Source organism: Chiloscyllium plagiosum, chromosome 23 (assembly GCF_004010195.1).
Source record: "Chiloscyllium plagiosum isolate BGI_BamShark_2017 chromosome 23, ASM401019v2, whole genome shotgun sequence".
NCBI classification, from domain to species: Eukaryota; Metazoa; Chordata; class Chondrichthyes; order Orectolobiformes; family Hemiscylliidae; genus Chiloscyllium; species Chiloscyllium plagiosum.
Window position 1 is genome coordinate 29,687,949 of NC_057732.1, and position 20,639 is coordinate 29,708,587.

General features: G+C 40.2%; 1 protein-coding gene across 4 annotated transcripts in view; it reads left to right on the forward strand.

Moving 5' to 3' along the window:
* Window positions 1-20,639, forward strand: part of saysd1 (SAYSVFN motif domain containing 1) — a 142,339-nt gene that overhangs the window by 84,482 nt on the left and 37,218 nt on the right. Inside the window, exons 3-4 of one of the 4 annotated variants that reach the window (XM_043713798.1) lie at window positions 832-1,077; window positions 6,536-6,638. In XM_043713798.1, coding sequence (XP_043569733.1) covers window positions 832-1,077; window positions 6,536-6,557 — 268 coding nt within the window. In that variant the 3' untranslated portion in view covers window positions 6,558-6,638. Of the gene's footprint in view, window positions 1-831; window positions 1,078-6,535; window positions 6,639-20,639 lie in introns of those variants that run through there. The other 3 variants (XM_043713799.1, XM_043713797.1, XM_043713800.1) reach the window with 3 other exon arrangements.

The window sequence follows — 20,639 nt, forward strand, 5'->3', positions numbered from 1 at the left end:
CACTCTCTTTCTCAAACCCAGGCCTCTTGCATTCTTCTGTCCCCATGTTCTATTGCTGGCTTCCAGAGCTCCGGCTGCCTTTGTTGCAGATGTCGAATTCTCTCCCTCAATCGTTCTGTCTCTCCATCTCCCTTTCTATCTTCAAGTTCCTTCTTTAAAGTCCACCAACTTAATCAAGTTTATCATTATCAATTCTACAGCTCATCTTTGGCTCAGCATCAGTTTCTTTCCTTAATCTTTAGTGAGGTCCTACAAGAGTTTTTTTAATGCTAAGTATGCCATAGGAATACAAGTTACTGATGTTAATGGTGTTACTGTACAGTGGGACTCTCATATAGAGGCTGCCATAATTTCTTAGAATTGTTAGTTTAAAGGACAATTCATAAAATAGGGTAAAAGCCAGAAAGGTTCAGACCACCCTGCAGCATGAAGGACATGTTAAATCCTTTCTAAACAATCTGCTCAGTGATGTTATTAAGTACGTCTGAAGCAGGTGGGACTTGAATCTGGCCCTTCTGGTCCAGAGTAGGGACACTACCATTATGCCTCAAGACTCTCTGGACCCATGTGAACGTCTGCGATTTCGATTAAGTCAACAGCCATTTTCTAACAAGGCATTGGTCCAAATTATTTTTATGTCACAGCTAGTGTTCAATGCAGTTTGGCTCTCTCCAACAGTTTTGTACATAACAAGGGCTTGTTTGAAGAAAATCAATGAAACTGTCGCCAAGTTGAAATACAGTTCAGTGTTAATTGGCAAAGCTGACAATTACATGACTTGTAACAAGGTATAAACTGAAAACAAAAATGAATGTATAATTTCATTCACAGTTGCCATGATATAACTATAGGAGGAAGTGGGCCAGATCTTCTGATCCATAGTGATGCTACACACATCAATTCTGACAGCAGAGACCATTGTGGCCTACTGTTTTTTGCATTTGGGACTTTGGATTTTGACTGGAATAATGAAGTATTGGTGCAGCCATCCAGGGAAAATACTGGCAAAGTGAAGCAGCAGAGAAGTTATACCCCACCAAACACCTCCCCTTTTACAGCATCAACTGCCTTATTCAGGTAAGATTTCAAAGATCCCACGCCTTCCACTCAGTTAGTAAACTGGTACCACATCCACCATCTTCAACATTCATTCCTTTCATCACTGACGCACAGTTGCAGCAGTGTGTACCAACTATAAGAATGTGGTAATTCATCTGACAGCATCTTCCAAAGCTGTGACCTTCACCATGCAGAAGGACAAGGGCGACAGCATCTGCAAGTTCCCCTCCAAGTCACACACCATCCTGACTTGGAACTTTTATTTTTATTTATTCATGGGCTGTGGGCTTTGCTGGCTGGGCCAGCGCTTACTGCCCATCCCTAGTTGCCCTTGTGGATGTGGTCATGAGCTGCATTCTGGAACTATTGCAATCTATTTGGTGTAGGTGTACATACAGTGCTGTTAGGGAGGGAGTTCCAGCATTTGACACCAAACAGTGATTATACTTCCAAGTCAGGATGGTGAGTGGCTTGTAAGGTAACTTGCAGGTGATGGTGTTTCCATGATGACTTGTAGCATTCAGAGTAATAGAGAATCCTTACCATAACACAGACGTGAGAAGGGAATAGTTCTTTGACCATGCTTTTCACATATAAATGCTTGAAGGCTGATATGCAAAAAAATATTCAGTCTGTTCAGAGAATTGCCTGCTCAATCACAGCAGGCCACCCCTGCAAATTATGTTCCAAACTACAGACACATTTTGGGCATTTCCCTTTAAAGAATATACAAAGATAGGGGTTAAAATGCCAATTTCAATTAAACTGGAGTATGCTAGTGGGTCTATTCTCTGACAGACTGAATATTTTTGTGCACATCAGCCCTTAAGCATTTATATGTGTTGTTAATTCTCCATGTGATTAGTAATGAATAAACACATTTTGTTTTAAGTCAAGAAAGCATGGTTAAATTGGCTCAGTTTTAAACATAAGTTAATTTGGATCTGGGAGAAAGGTATTTACAGGGAAAGCATTTATTTTAAATTAACCTCGTTGCAGCCAGCTGGCAGGGTGGATGAATAAAAGAAAGGGAACCAATTTATTCCTCTTTATCTCGGAGCATAAGAGTGCGGAGGTGTAACAAATTGGAGAAGCTTGTCTGGAATCTTGACAACATGTTAAAACTCCATTTTGTTCAGCCTCACTTCTATCACTGCAAGGGCATCACACTCTTTACTGTTAACTTGTGAAATAAATCACTGAAAAAGGTCAAATCAAAGTTGAGCTATGATGGTTTCAGTCCCAGCTTCGAATGCACTATGATGACACAGCCAAGGACATCCAAATTAAGCTAAAACCTGTGCCTTTCCTAAGTATCCAACATTCTATATTTGCATCCTACTTTTACTTTCAAATATTTCTTATTTACATAACTTATTCAGCTGTGGAAATGGGAATGTTTTTCCTGTTCTACTTTATAAACAGGACTAACACAGTTGATGCTTTCAAATGGCATATTTTAATAATTTGTCACAAGACTAATTTAAATTTCAATCGGCGTTGAGAAATTGGAAGGACATAAATAAATATTTAAACTATGAAGTCAGGGATATTTTTGCATTCAATGCTAATCATGCTGTGGTATTTAAATAAATATTAGCTTCACAATTGTAATAGTGAGACTGATGCACTGTACATTGGAAACCACCATATAGAGTCATAGAGTCACAGAGACGTACAGAATGGAAACAGACCCTTCGGCCCAACTCGTTAATCCCAACCCGATATCCTAGATTAATCTAGTCCTATTTTCCAGTATTTAGCCCATATCCCTCTAAACACTTCCTATTCATATACTCTCCAGATGCCTCTTAAATGTTGTAATTGTACTAGCCCCCACACTTCCTCTGGCAGCTCATTCCATACACGCACCACTGTTTGTGTGAACTTTAGAAACGGTCACAAGTTTAAGTCTCCTTTGCTTCATCTCAGATAATTTCTAATTTCAGGTGTGGGAGCTGCTGAGCAGTTACTCATGCAATTCATACCATCAGGATGCAGGAATGTGGGGGAGCACAGATGGTGATAATCATGTCTTTCAGAGGTCTGACAATAGAGAATCCAATGACTCTGGTGTCTGCAGTACTTAATCTGCTGCCACAAAAATGAAATACAAAGAAAATAGTAGAATATAAATGCCACTAATCCCCTCCCCCTCACCACCCCCCACATTGGGGTAAATTAAAAGGTATGATTTTAAAATAAACTACTGTTTAAGTGTAATGTATGAGGTGGAACACTGGCATAGAGACCTGGAGCATCCCATGGGCTCAATTGGTTTAACTTTCATGGATATTAAAGGACTCAATGGGTATAAGGATAGAGTGGAAAAGTGAAGTTGAAGTAAAATGATTTTACTACATGACAGGCTTACTCGTTTCTTTTCTCACATGGTTGGATGTTAATCACTACACTTGTAGAATCTGAGCTTATGAGGGACTGTAATGATGACCATGCAATCAGCCTCCACATCCTTGAATCAGGCAAAGATAGATCATTCACAGCTCTGGGTTTTGATTACTATTTGTTGATTCTGGCTGGCAACTGTGAGGGATCTGGTGTAGACAGGATTCAGCTTTGCTTAAATGGTTTTCCCCCATACAGAATCCCATTCCCAGAATCACTCACAAAGAATTATCAATTGGAAAGGTATCACATGGGAACTGACACATTTGCTACCCTAGTAAAAGTTTTGAGCAAAGGAGAAGAAAAATTGGAGGAAACAAGCACAGTAAATGAAGTTGTAATGATTTATAATTTCATAGAATAGAATACTGTTGTTGATTTACCTCGCTCCAAAGCTTCACTTCACTGCTGATAAGCTCCCCGTTGGAGTGGAGCTAACTTACAGAGCAAGCCAAAGTTATTCAACCTCCGCTGCCTACAAGCCAAAACCAAAGTCATCCCAACCAGTGTTATTGAGCCGCAGTACACAGATGATGCTTGTGTGTGTACAATTTCAGAGGATGTTTCAGACCATCATCATCACCATTATAAAGGCATATGAGTGCATGGGTCTCACCCAGAACCTCCCCAAGACAAAGATCCTCCACCAATCTGATCCGGCATTGTGGAGCGAATCCCTGATCATCAAGGTTCACAGGGAGGCCTGAGAGAATGTTAGCCACCTCCAATACCTCAGAGTGTTCTGTTAACAACAGCAGTTATTGGTGAAGCGATCCAGAACATTTCCATTGGGTAAGTGCAGCTTTGCCTGAGGAAAAGGGTCTTCAATGACAACAACATCAGATCCCACACCAAGCTCATGGTTTACAGAGCTGTGCTGGTTCCCACCCTCCAAATGGCTCTGAGATGTGGACTGTCTACAGCAGACACCTCAAGGCACTGGAGCAGTACCACCAATGCTGCTTGTACAAGATCCTGGGAATCCATTGAGAAGACAGATGCACCAACACCAGTGTTCTCAACCAGGCCAACATTCCCAGCATCAAAGCATTGATCCCTCTTGATCGCCTGTGATGGACTGGGCATGTCATCTGCATGGCTGACCTGAGACTTCCCGAGGAGGTGCTCTACTCCCAGCTTTGAAATGGCAGGCGTGCCCCACCTGAACAGAGGAAATGTTTCAGTGATACCCTCAAGCTCTCAGTCGCAAAGTACAGGCATTCTCATAGACACCTGGGAATCACTGGGCCAAGACCGTCCAAAGTGAAGGAGGAGCTACCAGGAGGGTGTTGAGTACCTTGAGACTTGCTGACAGGAAAAAAAACATAAACCAGGAAAAAGCAGGAGTGCGCTGCTGCACCAATGCCCCAACCACTTCTTCCCATGACCACCTTCTGCTCCAAGTGTGGCAGAGCCTGTGGAAGCTGCGTCGGTCTGTGTAGCCTCCTACAGCCTTGCCCTGAGAGTAGAAGAGTCATCCTCGTTTGCGAGGGATCGCCAATGATGATGAGAATAGAATAAAGCAGAATAGTAATTTATTATCACTCGTATTTATTACAAAAATAATAGTGAAAAGTGCTTAAGCCGTAATTCTCCAGCACTACTTTAATGACCAATTATATACATTAACAAATAGAAAAAATAAGAAAAAAATTAAGATAAAATCCATCTTAGTTAAATTCAGCTCGTTTGCGAGGGATCGCCAATGATGATGAGAATAGAATAAAGCAGAATAGTAATTTATTATCACTCGTATTTATTACAAAAATAATAGTGAAAAGTGCTTAAGCCACAATTCTCCAGCACTACTTTAATGACCAATTATATACATTAACAAATAGAAAAAAAAAGAAAAAACTTAAGACAAAATCCATCTTAGTTAAATTCAGAGTGGAGCATAAAATTCTTTGAGGGTTAAACACACTAAATAAAAAAAAGAAACATAATAAATTAATATGTACACTAATAGCCCTCCTGAAATAAAACTACAACAAAACCAAATCTTCCCCAAGCAACATGTCCTTATCACTTGTGATAACAACACAGGAATTTGTTATTCAGGAGCATTTTGGGCTAAATTTGTTCTAAGTACCTTGTCATTAAATTTGTATAGTATATTTATAATTTGAGGAAAACAAGAACATAATCTAAATGGACCCAGCAGCATTTCAGGACCTAATTATGATAAGGTATTCTGATGCTTAGAGGATACATGGTGGCTAGCAGTGCCAAGGACCTGGGTTAAATTCCAAACTTGGGTGATTATCTGTGTGGAGTTTGTATGTTCTCCCTATGTCCGTGTGGATTTCCTTTCACATGCCAAACATGTGCAAGTTAGGGATTGGCTGTGCTGGAAAACATATGTCCCATAGTGTCTTGCAATGTGTGGATTAGCCATAGTAAAACCCCTTGTGGGATGTTCTTTGGAGGGTCATTGCAGATTTGATGGTCCAAATAGCCCCTTTCTGCACTGTAGGAGTCCTAATATTGGTAAGGGTACCATAGATAACTCCCCTGCTCAACTAAAATAGTTCCGTGGAATCTTTTTTCATCCATTTAATGAGCAGATGAGGCCTTGGTTTAACATTTCATCCACTTGATTTGCACTTGATTTGACTATCAGCTTTTATGTTGTGCTCAGGTTTGTAGAGTGATACTTGATCCCACAACCTTCTGACTCAACTAAGGATACTACCAGCTGACACCATAAAGAAATAGGCAACTAGACAGAATGATTCCCCAAAGTACTGGAATTATTTCAGGAAGACCGAAATGGATTACAAAGGACCTGATTACATCTTCCACTTATAAATAAATAACAACAAATAAATTAATAATATAATATGATTCTTCAATGGCATTACCACATTTGATGTTAAAACTTAGATTATAATACCCTCATTCACAGCACTCTTCTGTAGTTCTCTGCATCTACCTGTTTTATTTGGACATGCTTTGGGGAAAGGTAAACCAAAGGGATCCACTTCTAGTGAAACTCTCAAAATTATTAGGTTAAGAATTCTTTGGCTGATCAGGAACTGTTAAAAAAATTGGCTATATTGTTATACAGAATCCTATTGATATACAGATAAGCAAAACAGTGGGGTTTCTACATCGGCAGCTTACCATTGGCAGGACCAATACCGATCCAAACTAGAGACCAGACAGACACCCGACGACTACGGCAAGGATTGAATGACATCACAGGTTCTAAAAAGAGACTGTGCAAGATAGCAGACGATGACACATCCCTCCCAGATCATCTCAATCCCTTCTATGCTCGCTTTGAGCAGAATTTCGGCGGAGGTAATACCTATTCCGACAAGTCCTGGCAAACCTATCCCAACAGTCACTCTATCAGAGGTCAGATCAGTTTTCCTTCATGTGATTCCAAGGAAAGCAATGGGACCAGATGGAGTACCAGGCCGTGCACTCAGAGCATGCGCAGATTAACTGGCAGAGGTCTTCTCGGACATCTTCAATCTCTCCCTGCAGCAGGTCACTGTCTCTGTGTTTCAAGAGGGCCAACATCATCCCTGTGCCTAAGAAGGCTCGTGCAACATGTCTCAATGACTACCGCCCAGTGGCCCTAACTTCGATGGTCATGAAGTGATTTGAAAGGCTGGTCATGGCATTAATCAACTCCAGCCTCCTCACTACACTTGAACCACTCTAATTTGCCTATCGGACCAACAGATCCACATCAGATGCCATATCAATTGCCCTTCACTCCTCCCAAGAACATCGTGACACCAAGAACAGCTATATGAGAATCCTACTCATTGACGACAGTTCAACCTTCAACACTATTATCTCCTCCAAACTGATTACTAAACTTAATGATCCCAGACTAAGCCCCACTCTCTGCAACTGGATTCTCAGTTTCCTGACCCACAGGCCACAATCAGTGAAGACTGGGGACAATATTTCATCCTCACTAACACTCAACACTGGAGCCTCCAGGGATGTGTACTCAGCCCCCTACTGTACTCACTCTATACCCATGAATGATTTGCCAAATACCAGACTAATGCCATTTACAAGATCGCTGATGACACCACCATAGTCGGTTGAATCTCAGATGGCGACGAAACAGATTACAGACGGGAGCTGAAAGACTATGAAAATGGTGCACTGAGAACAACCTAGCTCTTAATGCCAGCAAAACCATGGAACTCATTATTGACTTCCGGTGGGGTGATATCATGCCCCCCCTACACATTAACAGCACAGCGGTGGAATGAGTGCAGAGTGTCAAGCTCGTTGGAGTGGTCATCCACAACAAGCTTTCTTAGATGCAGTGATTACAAAGGCCCAACAAAGTCTCTTCTTCCTCAGGTAGCTGAGGAAATTTGGCATGACAGCAAATAACCTTGCCAATTTTTATAAATGCGCCATCGAGAGCATTTGTCTGGATGTATCACTACCTCGTATGGCAGCTGTACCATTCAAGATCAGAGATGGTTACAGAGAGTGGTGAACTCAGCCCGGACAATCACAAAGGCCAATCTCCCATCTATAGAATCCATCTACCAGGCCCGCTGTTTAGGAAATGCATTCTCAAAGATCCATCCCACCCTGGCAATGTTTTTCTACAACCTCTACCATCAGGGAGAAGGTACAGAAGCCTCCAGACACACATCAACTGGTTTTGTAACAGTTTTTACACTACTGTTGTTAGAATGCTGAATGGACTCACAAACTCTTAACATTCACCTGTACCTGTGTTTTTGTTTTTGCCGCTGTTTACCAATTATTTACTATCTATGCTATTTAACTATATGATCTGCCTGTAATGCTTGCAACACAAAACTCTTCACTGTGCCTCGGTACACGTGACAATAAATTCAATTCAATACTAAGTATAGCCTTCAACTATTCAGAACATAAATCTAGAGGCACCTTGGCTGATGTGGTATGCAGGCTTTTCCAAATAGCTGCGGTAAGATCTGCTAAATGGTTCTACCCTAACAAGCTGCTTGGTAGTGATTTTGTCACTGTTCAATACCCAGCTTCTTAGAAAAATGCTCTCTTTCATTTGCTGCTGTCAGGCATCACCCTAGGTTTTATTTAGATCTCAGCAAACGCATGAGAATATGCAGCAGTTAATCATCAAGTTCATTAATGTTTTACTCATCCATGTTCAATTCCAGTTTTATCACAAAGATCCTAAGGTTTTTGTGAGCAATGAAATAATTTAATTCCCCAATTGCCCTGCAATATAAATCTGCAAAGTGGAAAAGTAACAGAATGTTTATTTTCTATTTAAATGTAAGTACCATTCTGTAAAGAAATGCAAATGTAAAATTATCAGCCATAGTCCATAAACGGCCTTAAGTATCTCTCTCCAACTGATTAAATAGCTGAAGGGTTCCGATGCACATCAAATGTAAATCAAAACAGATCCTTAAGGTTGTTACAGTTAAATCTATTCTAAAATGATTCTTGGTTTAAATCAAATGTACTCAACATTAACAAGGTAAGTTATTTCTTGTCCAAAATTTATCATCCCAATTTTAAATCAAAAAAGGAATAACAACTTTGAGCTCAGAGATATTATTATTCAGATGCTTAATGCCTCCAATGTTCTGATTCATTATTTTGCACAGCTATGGATCAGAGTTCAGACTGGAAACTACAGTCATCTACCATGATTGGGTCACAAGCGAACTAAATTACTATTATTGTATGCTGTCCCTAACCTGAGGGGCCCTGTTTGCCACAATTATATTAGTTCCAACCAGGTTAGCACTCAAAAAATTGGGAACAGCAGAAGACAATGTAAGTTAACTACAGAATACACAGTTGGCACTACAGCTAACTACAAAGTTATGAAAGTCAAGCTCACACAACACATTCTATTAAAATAATTGCTGACTCCTTATTAAAAGAGCATAATGAATAATCTTCCAAATAAGCGAAATTAGAAAGTCAGTCCTTAAGATTTCAGTCCTTTTTACAGGGTTAATTTTAGTAAATTAATTACATACATTGAATTTACAACATAAAAACTAGCCTTTTGGCTGAAATGGTTGTTTACCAGCCAATGAATGCAGTTAAAGTATTAACGTTTTACCTCCTGTAATTTCCACAAATGCATGGTCAGATGGAGAATCCATTTATTTAACCAAAAAACAGTCTCTCGGGCCAGAGAATTAGTTTTTGCCAACATTATGTCTAATAGAGAACAACATTTACTTCTGCTGTTCACATCAATTGTCGCTTACTTCTCTCTCTCTTTTGTGCAATATCCAAGTGACATACTATTAAACAATGCTATCAAGATGGCAGCAGGTGAGTAACAAGTGTTTGGACTCCTGCCCTAGCCTCTCTTTCTATCACCAGGCTTGCAGTTTCCTTTTTTTTATCATGTTGGTTCCAACATCAAGTTTACCTTACGTTCTTTTGGGGCTTCAGGTAAGGAAGGAGGCTCTGAGAGGCTGCTCCAGTGGAGAATGCGGTTTGAATCTGGCCATTCCTAACGGTTGAGTCCTTTGGTTGGTCATTTGACTGGGCTGCTTTGGCAACAGCTATGAAGCCAAAGTGGTTTGGACTGGGGATTCCAATGACTGGCCTGGGACTCCTTTTCAGCAGCTTGAGAGATAGTTTTTGTCGTGTCAACCTGGGTCTCCTTGGGGCAGTCACAGTGTCATTCTGTGATTCTATGCAACTTTTCTTCAGCATCGTCCAGCCCAGGAATCCAACAGGGAGAGTTGGGTTGGGTCAAAGCCCAGAGCATTGAAAGTGACTGATTTATCTTATTTTTAAAATGTATTTTTTTTAATATACTATTCCAGAAAGACTGTTATTCAAAATATTTCATTTCTATATTTTTCACATTTATTACTGTGATTTTGTACTTTTGAAGGTCTGTAATGCAGGACTTTTCTTTATCTTTCTAGTTTTATCCTAAGAATTTGTACTCAAAAATCTATACCTAGGTAACTTTGTACCTAAGATGGTGCTGTAAGTGGTGACGGTAAACCTTTCCCTGTACTCATGTGAGTACATGTGGCAATAAACTAATTCAATTCAATTCAATGATTAAATATATTAATTAAGTAAGTTTGTAGTGCCTTTGTTTACATGGCTAAATGTGTACTTCTCTTTGTAAAAGACAATGAAGATTGAGGATAATTTTGAAAGTTTCTACATATTATCAGAAGATTACTTAAAAGGGGACCCATGTGAAGCAGTGGTAGTGTCCCTATCTTTGAGCCAGGAGGCCTGAGTTCATCTTACAACTGTTCCAGAGATGTGTAATAACACTGCTGAGCAGGTTAATTAGAAAATAATTTTCGAAGAGTTAGTTAATAAAAACTTCAATGCTCTTCTTCAAAATGTCATATCTAGAGCTAAACTATTATATATATTTCTGATCGTTTTCTGTCTATCAAAATCTTGAATTGTGTAGAATACAAATAATTTGTGTTGGTTTCATACTGCATTTAACTTGGATTGTGATGTGAAAGTGGGAATCTCCGTAGTCCCGGAGGACCCTCGCAGCGAGATGATTGGTGCTGAATTAAATCTAAGGTTCACCATGTCTTAGGCAAGGTCACAAAGGCAGGACCTTCATGTTGACCTCTCAGCCAGTTGGAGATTGAACCTGTGCTGTTGATGTCATGCCAGATTGCAAATATAGAATAGTCAAATCCAGGCAGGAGCCATCTGGAAACTAATTTGCTTTCTTACCTATGGTCTGTGGATTATTTTCTAAAGGATTGAAGCACCCTCTCTCTTTCCAAAATCCTTTCTAAAATTGTAAACACCACAAAGCATAATTAGTTGATTGCCAATAATTCCAATATTAATCAAACATCTTCTGTATATGATATATCTTATAAGCCAGGTAATAGACTCCCCAAAGATTTCACATTTCAGATACTAATGAGAAATTAAATAACATTATCAAATAAATGTTGAATGAACTCATATCAAATGCCTTTTTATATTATTATAACAGAGTAACACCTCTAACAACATCATCAAACAAGTTTAGTTCTCTAGTGCCATTAACATTGTAAGATGCTTGACAGAAGCATTATGACATTATAGCAATAAAAAATATGGCCTGTTACATTTTTGAATACCATCACATGATTTTTATACCTGAAATGTTTGTTGAATTAAATGGCTTTTAAAAAGACAAACATTGACTGAACAGCCACAGCATTCATCTGACCACTGATTGGCCAACCAAGAAACAAGCTTGAGATAAGCAAAAACAAGCTGAACAAAAATTAACATTTTATAAAAGGCTCTGAAACCAATCCAGCCAGTCAGGCATGAAGAAATCCTCATTTGTTATTTTGATTTACACCTTTATGCAAATTTTCACACATTGGAGGTGGCAACTCACCTACAGTTAGCAAACCTAAAGAAACAATTTCTGCTGACGTAATACACAAAGCAGGCTTGTAATTCAGGCAAGTGCTTTGGGCAGAGCAGGGGTATTCTATCTTGTGACTTGTGACTGCAGAACTAGAGAAAGCTCTCTCTCTTTCAGCCTCTCAAGGTGGAAATGTGTCTGGTCACAGAACTGATTAAAATTAAATATCAGAACATGCAACAATTCAATTGAAATATTTGCTGCTCCTGAGGGTAGAAAGCAACAATTATGTCACCAACCTTACATCTCTGAAGGACATCCTCAAGATGTTAAATTCTGTATTTCTTTCATCTTCCTTTTGAACTACTCACAATCCCTTTTCAATTTAAACCTAAACCCATATGCTTGACATGGGTCTTTTATCATTTAGAGTCATAGAGTCATTGAGAGTAAAATGTGTAAACCAAAAACAACAAATGTATTAACCCACTTAAAATAGCCCAGTTAATACTTTTTTTGAAAGGAATAGAATACCAAACAAAACACCATTCTGCCAATATTGCCAATAGTTTCTTGTCACAAAAAAATGATATAGTTGTAACATAGTATTCATCACTGATGCTACACAATGTATATAGATATGGTACCTTGGTAACAACGCAGCTGGAAGATTTAATAAAAGAGCTTCTCTAAGAATATTTCAAAATTCTAATTCATATCTGTTGAGCTTAACATTGTTGCAAGCCAGTTGAAAAGGATGTGAGAGCAATTGGTCATACGCACCGTACTTCAACATAAATAGGTAAAATACAATCATAGAGTCATAGAGATGTAACAGCATAGAAACAGACCCTTCGGTCCAAGCCGTCCATGCTGACCAGATATCCCAACCCAATCTAGTCCCACCATATCCCTCCAAACTCTTCCTATTCATATATCCACGCAGAGGATGGTACATGTATGGAATGAGCTACCAGAGGAAGTGGTGGAGGCTGGTACAATTGCAATATTTAAGAGGCATTTGGATGGGTATATGAATAGGAAGGGTTTGGAGGGATATGGGCCAGGTGCTGGCAGGTGGGACTAGATTGAGTTGGGATATCTGGTCGGCATGGACGGGTTGGACCGAAGGGTCTGTTTCCATGCTGTACATCTCTATGACTATAAATGTTGCAACTGTACCAGCCTCCACCACTTCCTCTGGCAGCTCATTCCATACATGTACCACCCTCTGTGTGAAAACGTTGCCCCTGAGATCTCTTTTATATCTTTCCCCTCTCACCCTAAACTTATGCCCTCTAGGTCTGAACTCCCTGACCCCAGGGAAAAGACTTTATCTATTTACCCTATCCACGCCCCTCATCATTTTGTAAACCTCTTTAAGGTCACCCCTCAGCCTCCGACGCTCTAGGGAAAACAGCCCCATCCTGTTCAGCCTCTCCCTATAGCTCAAATCCTCCAACCCTGGCAACATCCTTGTAAATCTTTTCTGAACCCTTTAAAGTTTCACAACATCTTTCCAATAGGATGGAGACCAGAATTGCACACAATATTCCAACAGTGGCTACTTGGGTTAGCAGATCATAAAATTGTTCTTTCACTTAATAAAACCTTGTGATTGACTCTTATTGATGCAATAAACATCTGGTAACTGCATTTTAGTATATTATAACCTCATTCTAAATGTAACTTGAATTTTTGTTGTGGCAATGGAAGAGGGTAGGAAGAGGGAAACACATTCATCATTCCTTATTTGATTTAACAATTAACAAAAGAAAACACTAAGCCATATAAGGAGAAATGTGGATAGGTGACAAAAATCATGGTCCAAGAGGCAGGAGGTTAGGAATAGAGAAAGATGTAAATACAGAGATTGATCAAGGTAGGGCTAGATGGGAGGAGATTTATATGAATGTGTAATCCTTTGTATTCTGACACCATTCATTACAGCACTAACAATATCCTATATATTATTTTATCTACCACTGATGCTGATAATTTGCTCAGTTGCTACCTTCATTATACTAAGCCAGAATTTATTGCCTACTCCTAAATGCCCTTGAAAAAGAGCTGGTGAGCTGCCTCCTGGAATTGTTGGGGTCTTTGGGATGTAAGGTGGCAAATAGTGCTGTTATCATGGTGGTTTCAGGACTTTGACCCAGCAGCAGTGAAGGAAATCAAGACGGTGAGTAGCTTGGGAATGAACTTGCAGGTAGTAGTGCTACCTTGCATCTACTGCTTTTGTCCTTCTAGGTGGTAGCGGTCATGGGTTTTCAAGATATACACTGTTGAACTGCATCAGTGATGATGGAAGTGGGTGTGAAAAGTGATTGATAGGGTACCAGTCAAGCAGGCTGCTTTGTCCTGGATGGTATCAGGTTTACTGAGTGTTGTGAAATCTGTACCCTCTAGTCAAACAGAGAGTGTTCTGTCATGCATCTGGCCTGTGTCTCATAGCTAATCGACAGGCATTGTGGAAACAGGAGATGAATTAGGATTGCTAGCCCCTGATCTTCTTTTGTAGCCATTGTGTTTATATGGTTGTTTCAGTTCAGATTCTGATCCACAGTAACACCCAGGAAATTCATTTTGTGGTATCTGTAATTCTTCTGTTACGTGAGCTGCCTCTGGAGGTAAAGCTAATGCTAATATTTATCTCACAATATACTGAGGTGGCCTATGAATAACTGAACTGGTCCAGTTCAATTTCTGGTCAACTGGGATGTTGATAATGGGGGAATATAGTGATGAAAATGAAATTGAAAATCAAACGATGATGGTTAGATTCACTCTTGCTGGAGAAAGTCATTGCCAACTTGTAAGGTATGAATGTTACTTGTTATCAACCCAAGCCAGGATGTTGTTCAGGTTTTGTTGCAGATGAACTTCACCTACTTTAGTATCTGAGGAGCCACAAGCAGAAATGAATGCCAGCAAACATCTGGACTGTTGACCATATGATGAGGGGAAGGTAAAGCAGCTGATGATTGGAAACATTCAGCACCATATGCAGCACCTCAGATACTAAAGCAGTTCATGTGACCCAAAAGGACTTGGAAGTCCTAGTTCATGATTCTCTGAAGCTTAACGTGCAGGTTTAGTTGGCAGTTAGGAAGACAAATGCAATGTTAGCATTAATTTCAAGAGGCCTCAAATACAAAAGGAGAAATGTACAGAAATGTCAGACTACATTTGGAATATTGTGAGCAGTTTTGTACCCCATTTCTTAGGAATAATGTGCTGGCATTGAAGGGGGTCTAGAGGAAATTTACAAGAATGATTTCCGGGAATGAGACTTCTCATATGAGGAGCAGTTGACAAATCTGGGTCTGTACTTGATGGAGATTGAAAGGATGAGGTGGATCTGATTGGAATTCACATAATACTCAGAGGCCTGGATAGAGTGGAAGTGGAGAATATATTCCCATTAGGAGAGACTAGGACCTGAGGACACAACTTCAGAATAAAGGGACAACCTTTTAGAATTGAGATGAGGAGGAATCTCTTCAGCTGTTAAAGTGGTTAAACTCATTGCAGAAGAAGGTTGTGGAGTCATTGAGTACTTACAACAGAGACAGTTGGGTTCTTGGTTGGTAAGGGAATCAAGAGTTGCAGGGAAAAGGCAGGAGAATGGGGTTGAGAAACATGTCAACCATGATTGAAAGATAGAGCAGACTTGATGGGCCAAGTGGCCTAATTTTACTCATGTCTCTCTGGGCTTATGGTCCTGCAGTCCCAATGCAGCAAAATCTGGAAACTATCTAACTTTGGGCTGACAAGTGGCAAGTCATATCTGTGCCACACAAGTGCCAGGCAATCTCTAAAAAAGAGAATCTAATCATTGCTCTTGACATTCAATGTCATAACCCTCATAGAATTCCCCCACTAAGGATATCCTGGAGGATACAATTGATCAAAACCGAAACTGGACTAACCATATAAATACAGTAGCTGCAAGAGCAGGTCAGAGACTGGGAGTCCTGCAATGAGGAAATCATCTCCATCTCCTCAAAGCCTATCCAATATCTACAAGGCACATGCCAGGAGTGTAATGGATGACACCCCGCTTGCCTGGCTTGGTGCAACTCCAAAAAACACTCAAGAAGCTTGACATCATTAAGGACAAGATGGCCTGCTTGATTGACATCACAAGCATCCATTCCCTCCACTACTGACACACAGTAGCAGCAATGTGTAACTTCTTCACGATGCAAAGCTGAAATTCATCAGGGCGCCTTAGACAGCACTTTCCAAACCCACAATTACTTCCACCTAAAAGGACAAGGCAACAAATACATGGAAACACCACTAGCTGCAAGTGTCCCTTCCAAGACGCTCCCCATCTTGACTTGAAAATATATTACATTCCTACAATGTCATCTGATAAAAATCTTAGAATTCCTTCCTTACTGGGTTTATAGGTTGACCTACATCAAATGGATTGCAGCAATTTAAAAGGCAACTTGTTAACAACTTCTCAAGGATAACTAAGGATGGAAATAAACGCTGGACCAGCAATGATGCCCACATACCCCCACCCCCATTGAAAAAAAAATGCATGGATGTCAGACACTACCCTGAAGAATTCCTGCAGCAATGTCCTGGAAATGAGACAATTGGCCTCTGACTAACATGATCATTTTCCTTTGTAGTAGGAGTGACTCCAAACAATGGAGAGGTTTTGCTCAATTCCTGATGTTTCCATTTTTAAAAAAATCACTCACAGGATGTGGGTGCCTCTGACTAAGCCAGCATTTATTGCCCGTTCCTAATTGGCCAGAGAGCAGTTAAGAGTCAACCACATTACTGTCGGTCTGGAGTCACATGGAGGCCAGACCAGAAAAGGATGGCAAATTTTCTTCCCTAAAGGACATTCATGAACCAAATGGGATTTTCTGAAATGTTAACAATGATTTCATGGTCATCATTAGACCTTAATTCCAGATTCTTTATTGAATTCAAATTCTACCATCTGCTATGGCAGGATTTGAACCAACATCCCCAGAATATTCACTGAGTTTGTAGATTAATAGTCTAGCAATAACACCACTAGGCTATTGCCTCCCCTATATGCTAGCTACTTGGGCTCTTTGTTGACTTGGTGAAATGCTGCCCTCATGTCAAGTGTAGTCACTCTTCCCTCACTGCTGGAATTCAGCTCTGTTGTCCTTGTTTGGACCATGATTGTTATGAAGTGAAGGAGCTGAGTGGCCCAGGTAAAATCCAAACCATGTGTTAGTGAGCAGGTTATTGCTAAGTAAGTGCTGTTTGATTGCACTGTTGATAAAATGACTTCCATCATTTTGCTAATGATCAACAGTAGACTGATGGGTGCTAATTGGGTTGGATTTGTCTTAATGTTTGTGAACACAGAGTGATATAGTCATAGAGATGTACAGCATGGAAACAGACCCTTCGGTCCAACCCGTCCATGCCGACCAGATCTCCCAACCCAATCTAGTCCCACCTGCCAGCACCTGGCATAAGCAATTTTCCACATTGTCAAGTCAATCTCAGTGTTGTAATTTTATTGGAACAGCTTGGCTTGGGCATTGCTAGTTCTGGAACATGAGTTTTTCAGTACTGTTGCCACAATATTGAGCATAGCCCTTTCAGTATCTAGTAACTCCAGCTATTTCTCGATATCACATTAACTCATTGAAGACTAGTATCTGTCATTTTGGGATCCCAAGTGGAGGCCAAGATTGATCATCCACTCAGCACTTCTGTATGAAGATTGCTGCAAATGCATTAGCATTGGATTTTGTACTAATGTCCTGGGCTTCCCTATCATTGAGAAAGGGAATGTTTCTGGAGCATCCTCCTCCTCTTAGTTATTTACTTGCCCGGCACTGTTCACAACTGGATGTGAAATAACTACTGAGCTTAGATCTGATCCATTAGTTGCAGGATTGTTTAGGCCTGTATATGCATATTGCTTCCACTGTTTGGAATTCAAATAGTTCAACTGTGTAGCCTCACCAGGTTGACATTTTATTTTCCACTCTATTTTTGGAGTTCATCCAGGTGGTTTCCCCAAAGTGAACAGAAAATACAGAGGCTGCTTCCTGAACATTGCTGGGAACCGAGGGGTTCTTGTACTTCTTGCACTGGCGTTGACATTTCATACCTAATACTGCAGTTCTAGCTAATACTAACTAATTTCAAGTATGACTTTTAATGTTTGTGTTATTTTAGCTATGAGGGGATTTTTGGTTCAGTGATAGCATCATATGTGCCTGATCTAGAAATGTACCTTGTCAACCACCGTATCTATTTACTTGCATGGGAACAGCCTCTGGACAGTTTGTTTTTATGAAGCTCTGTGTGTTCACTCTTTCTGTGCTTTTATTATAATATTAATATTATAATTAACTATTATAAGTGAGCACAATGTATTTGGAAACCAGTGTCTGCACCACCTTCTAGCTAAAGGTAATTGACAGTAAGCGGTGGCTTTGAAAATAACACTTCAAAAAAGCGAATACCAAAGACCCCTGCTATCAATGCAAGTCAGTCAAGCCCAGTCATAGTTAATGATGTCAGTAATACTGAACAGATTAATAAAATTAGTTCATTTTTAGTATGTCTTGTCATTTGCTCGTGATACATAACATAAAATTTTCACTGGTCTAAGGACAGAAAAAAAGCTTGAAATATTTCCAAGGATTACAAAGTAAGCAACTCCTTGATTTGGCATGGAGAACTATTTAAGTGGATTATCGAGGACTTTGTTGCTGACAAACGTTAATTACATTAATCCAAGGTTTAACTTTAATAAGGAATGTTCCCCACATGGAGATCTGTTTGCTCTACTGAAGTGCAAATGAACAATCTGTTTGTTCCTTTACTTCCAGTGAAACTTCACTGCTTTTAGTCACTATAGAATAGAAAATTTACTGTAATGTCTGCAAGGTATGTAAATACCTTGATGGACTGCAGATCCCAGTTACATAATCATATGCATGTAAACCAGTGAAGGTCTGAGTTGCCCGCTTGAATTAACATTTTCAAGCAGTATGTCTCAGTAGTCTATATATACTAACATTAAAGTAGAAGAAATCGGCTGATGCTGTACAGGCATAATGCAAAATCCCAGGTAATGCTCTGGGGATGCAAGTTTGAATCACACCACAGCAGATGGTGATATTTGAAATTTAAAAAAGCTGGAATTAGAAGTCTAATGATGACTATGAAGCCGATGGTAAAAAAAAAATCTGGTTCATTATTTTCCTTTAGGGATGGAAGTCTGCCATCCTTACCCAATCTGACCTACACATGGATCCAAACGCACGGCAATGTGGTGGACTAGAAATAGATAGAGAGTAGGAAGAACACCAATGCTTCACCGGAGGCTCACTGAAGATATTACCGAGCATGATGACAACATGTCTGAGAACAAATCTACCAGCTCAGTGAGCAAACTTACAACCTGAATGTGCTGGACTCTTAAATGGCCTCTGAAATGGACAAGCAAGCCACTCAGTTGTATCTAGCCCTTAAAATGGCTCAACAAAGGAATGAAACCAGACAAACCACCTGGCAACACTACTCAATATTTTATCCACTGGAAATAACAATAGCAACCTCAGCCCTGAAAATTCCTCCTTACTAACATCAGGGGGCTGATGAGAAAATTAGGAGCATTCTTTCACAGACTAATCAAACATCAGACTTCATAGATGGAGCCATGTAGTGCAAAGGTGACAATGACTGTTGCTGGGCTCCATTCGGCCTGTCCTGGCCATCTAGCCCACACTAAGGGCCTACCCGAGGCCCTTAGCTTAAGACACTATGTTTGAACTTCAAATACAATATAACTCAACATTGAACTGCCCAGGGATGCTTTGGAAAAGTCTAGAGCTAATTATTTTCATGTAAATGAAGCCCAGGTGAACCTTGGGTATATCTACTTCTACATCATTGTGTTGTGCATGCGTACATGGATACAATAACAGACACTATATCATGGAAAACTACATCTCGGTTTTGCAATAGCATATAAGTGGACTACTTCCTGAGGAGAAAGTGAGGTCTGCAGATGCTGGAGATCAAAGTTGAAACTTTATTGCTGGAACAGCACAGCAGGTCAGGCAGCATCCAGGGAACAGGAGATTCGACGTTTCGGGCACAGGCCCTTCTTCAGGACTACTTCCTGATTCAGGTTTGTGCCGAGCATTTTTACCAAAAACCCATTAGCAAAATGGAAGAGGGAAGAGAGATTGAGATTTCAAGGTTTTTTTTAATAGAAGCCATTTTGTGGAAGCGGGCCATTTAGCTCATCAAGTATACACCGTCCCTCTGAAGAGCATCCCTTCCCATCCCGAAAGCCACCCCCATACTTACCATGGCTAATTCTCCTAGCCTGCAAATCCTTGCATTGTATGGGCAATTTAGCTAGGCCAAACCACCTAACCTGCACAATCTTATGACAGTGGGAGGAAACCAGCGCAAACACATGGACACAAGAGGAAAATGTGCAAACTCCATACAGATAGTCGTCTGAGGATAGAATCAAACCCAGGTCCCTAGCACTAAGGCAGCAGCGCTAACCACTTTGCCACCCACAAGTAGGAAAAGGCAATAATAAAGGAAAAAGGACTTCCAATTACATAGCACCATTCAGGTGAATGTGATGAGAGATAGGTGAGGTGACAGGAGGGTAGAGTGGTAGTCAGGTGGTCAGAACTAGACATGATTAGTTGGGGGTTGATGTGGTCAGCAGGATAGTTGGATGGTCAATGGGAGTGATTGTGGTCAGTTCTGTACATATCCAGAAATTAGTCTGTACTCTGTCTGAAGTTTCTGACTCTAGGTCAGAGTCAAAGATCTTTGTGGAGGT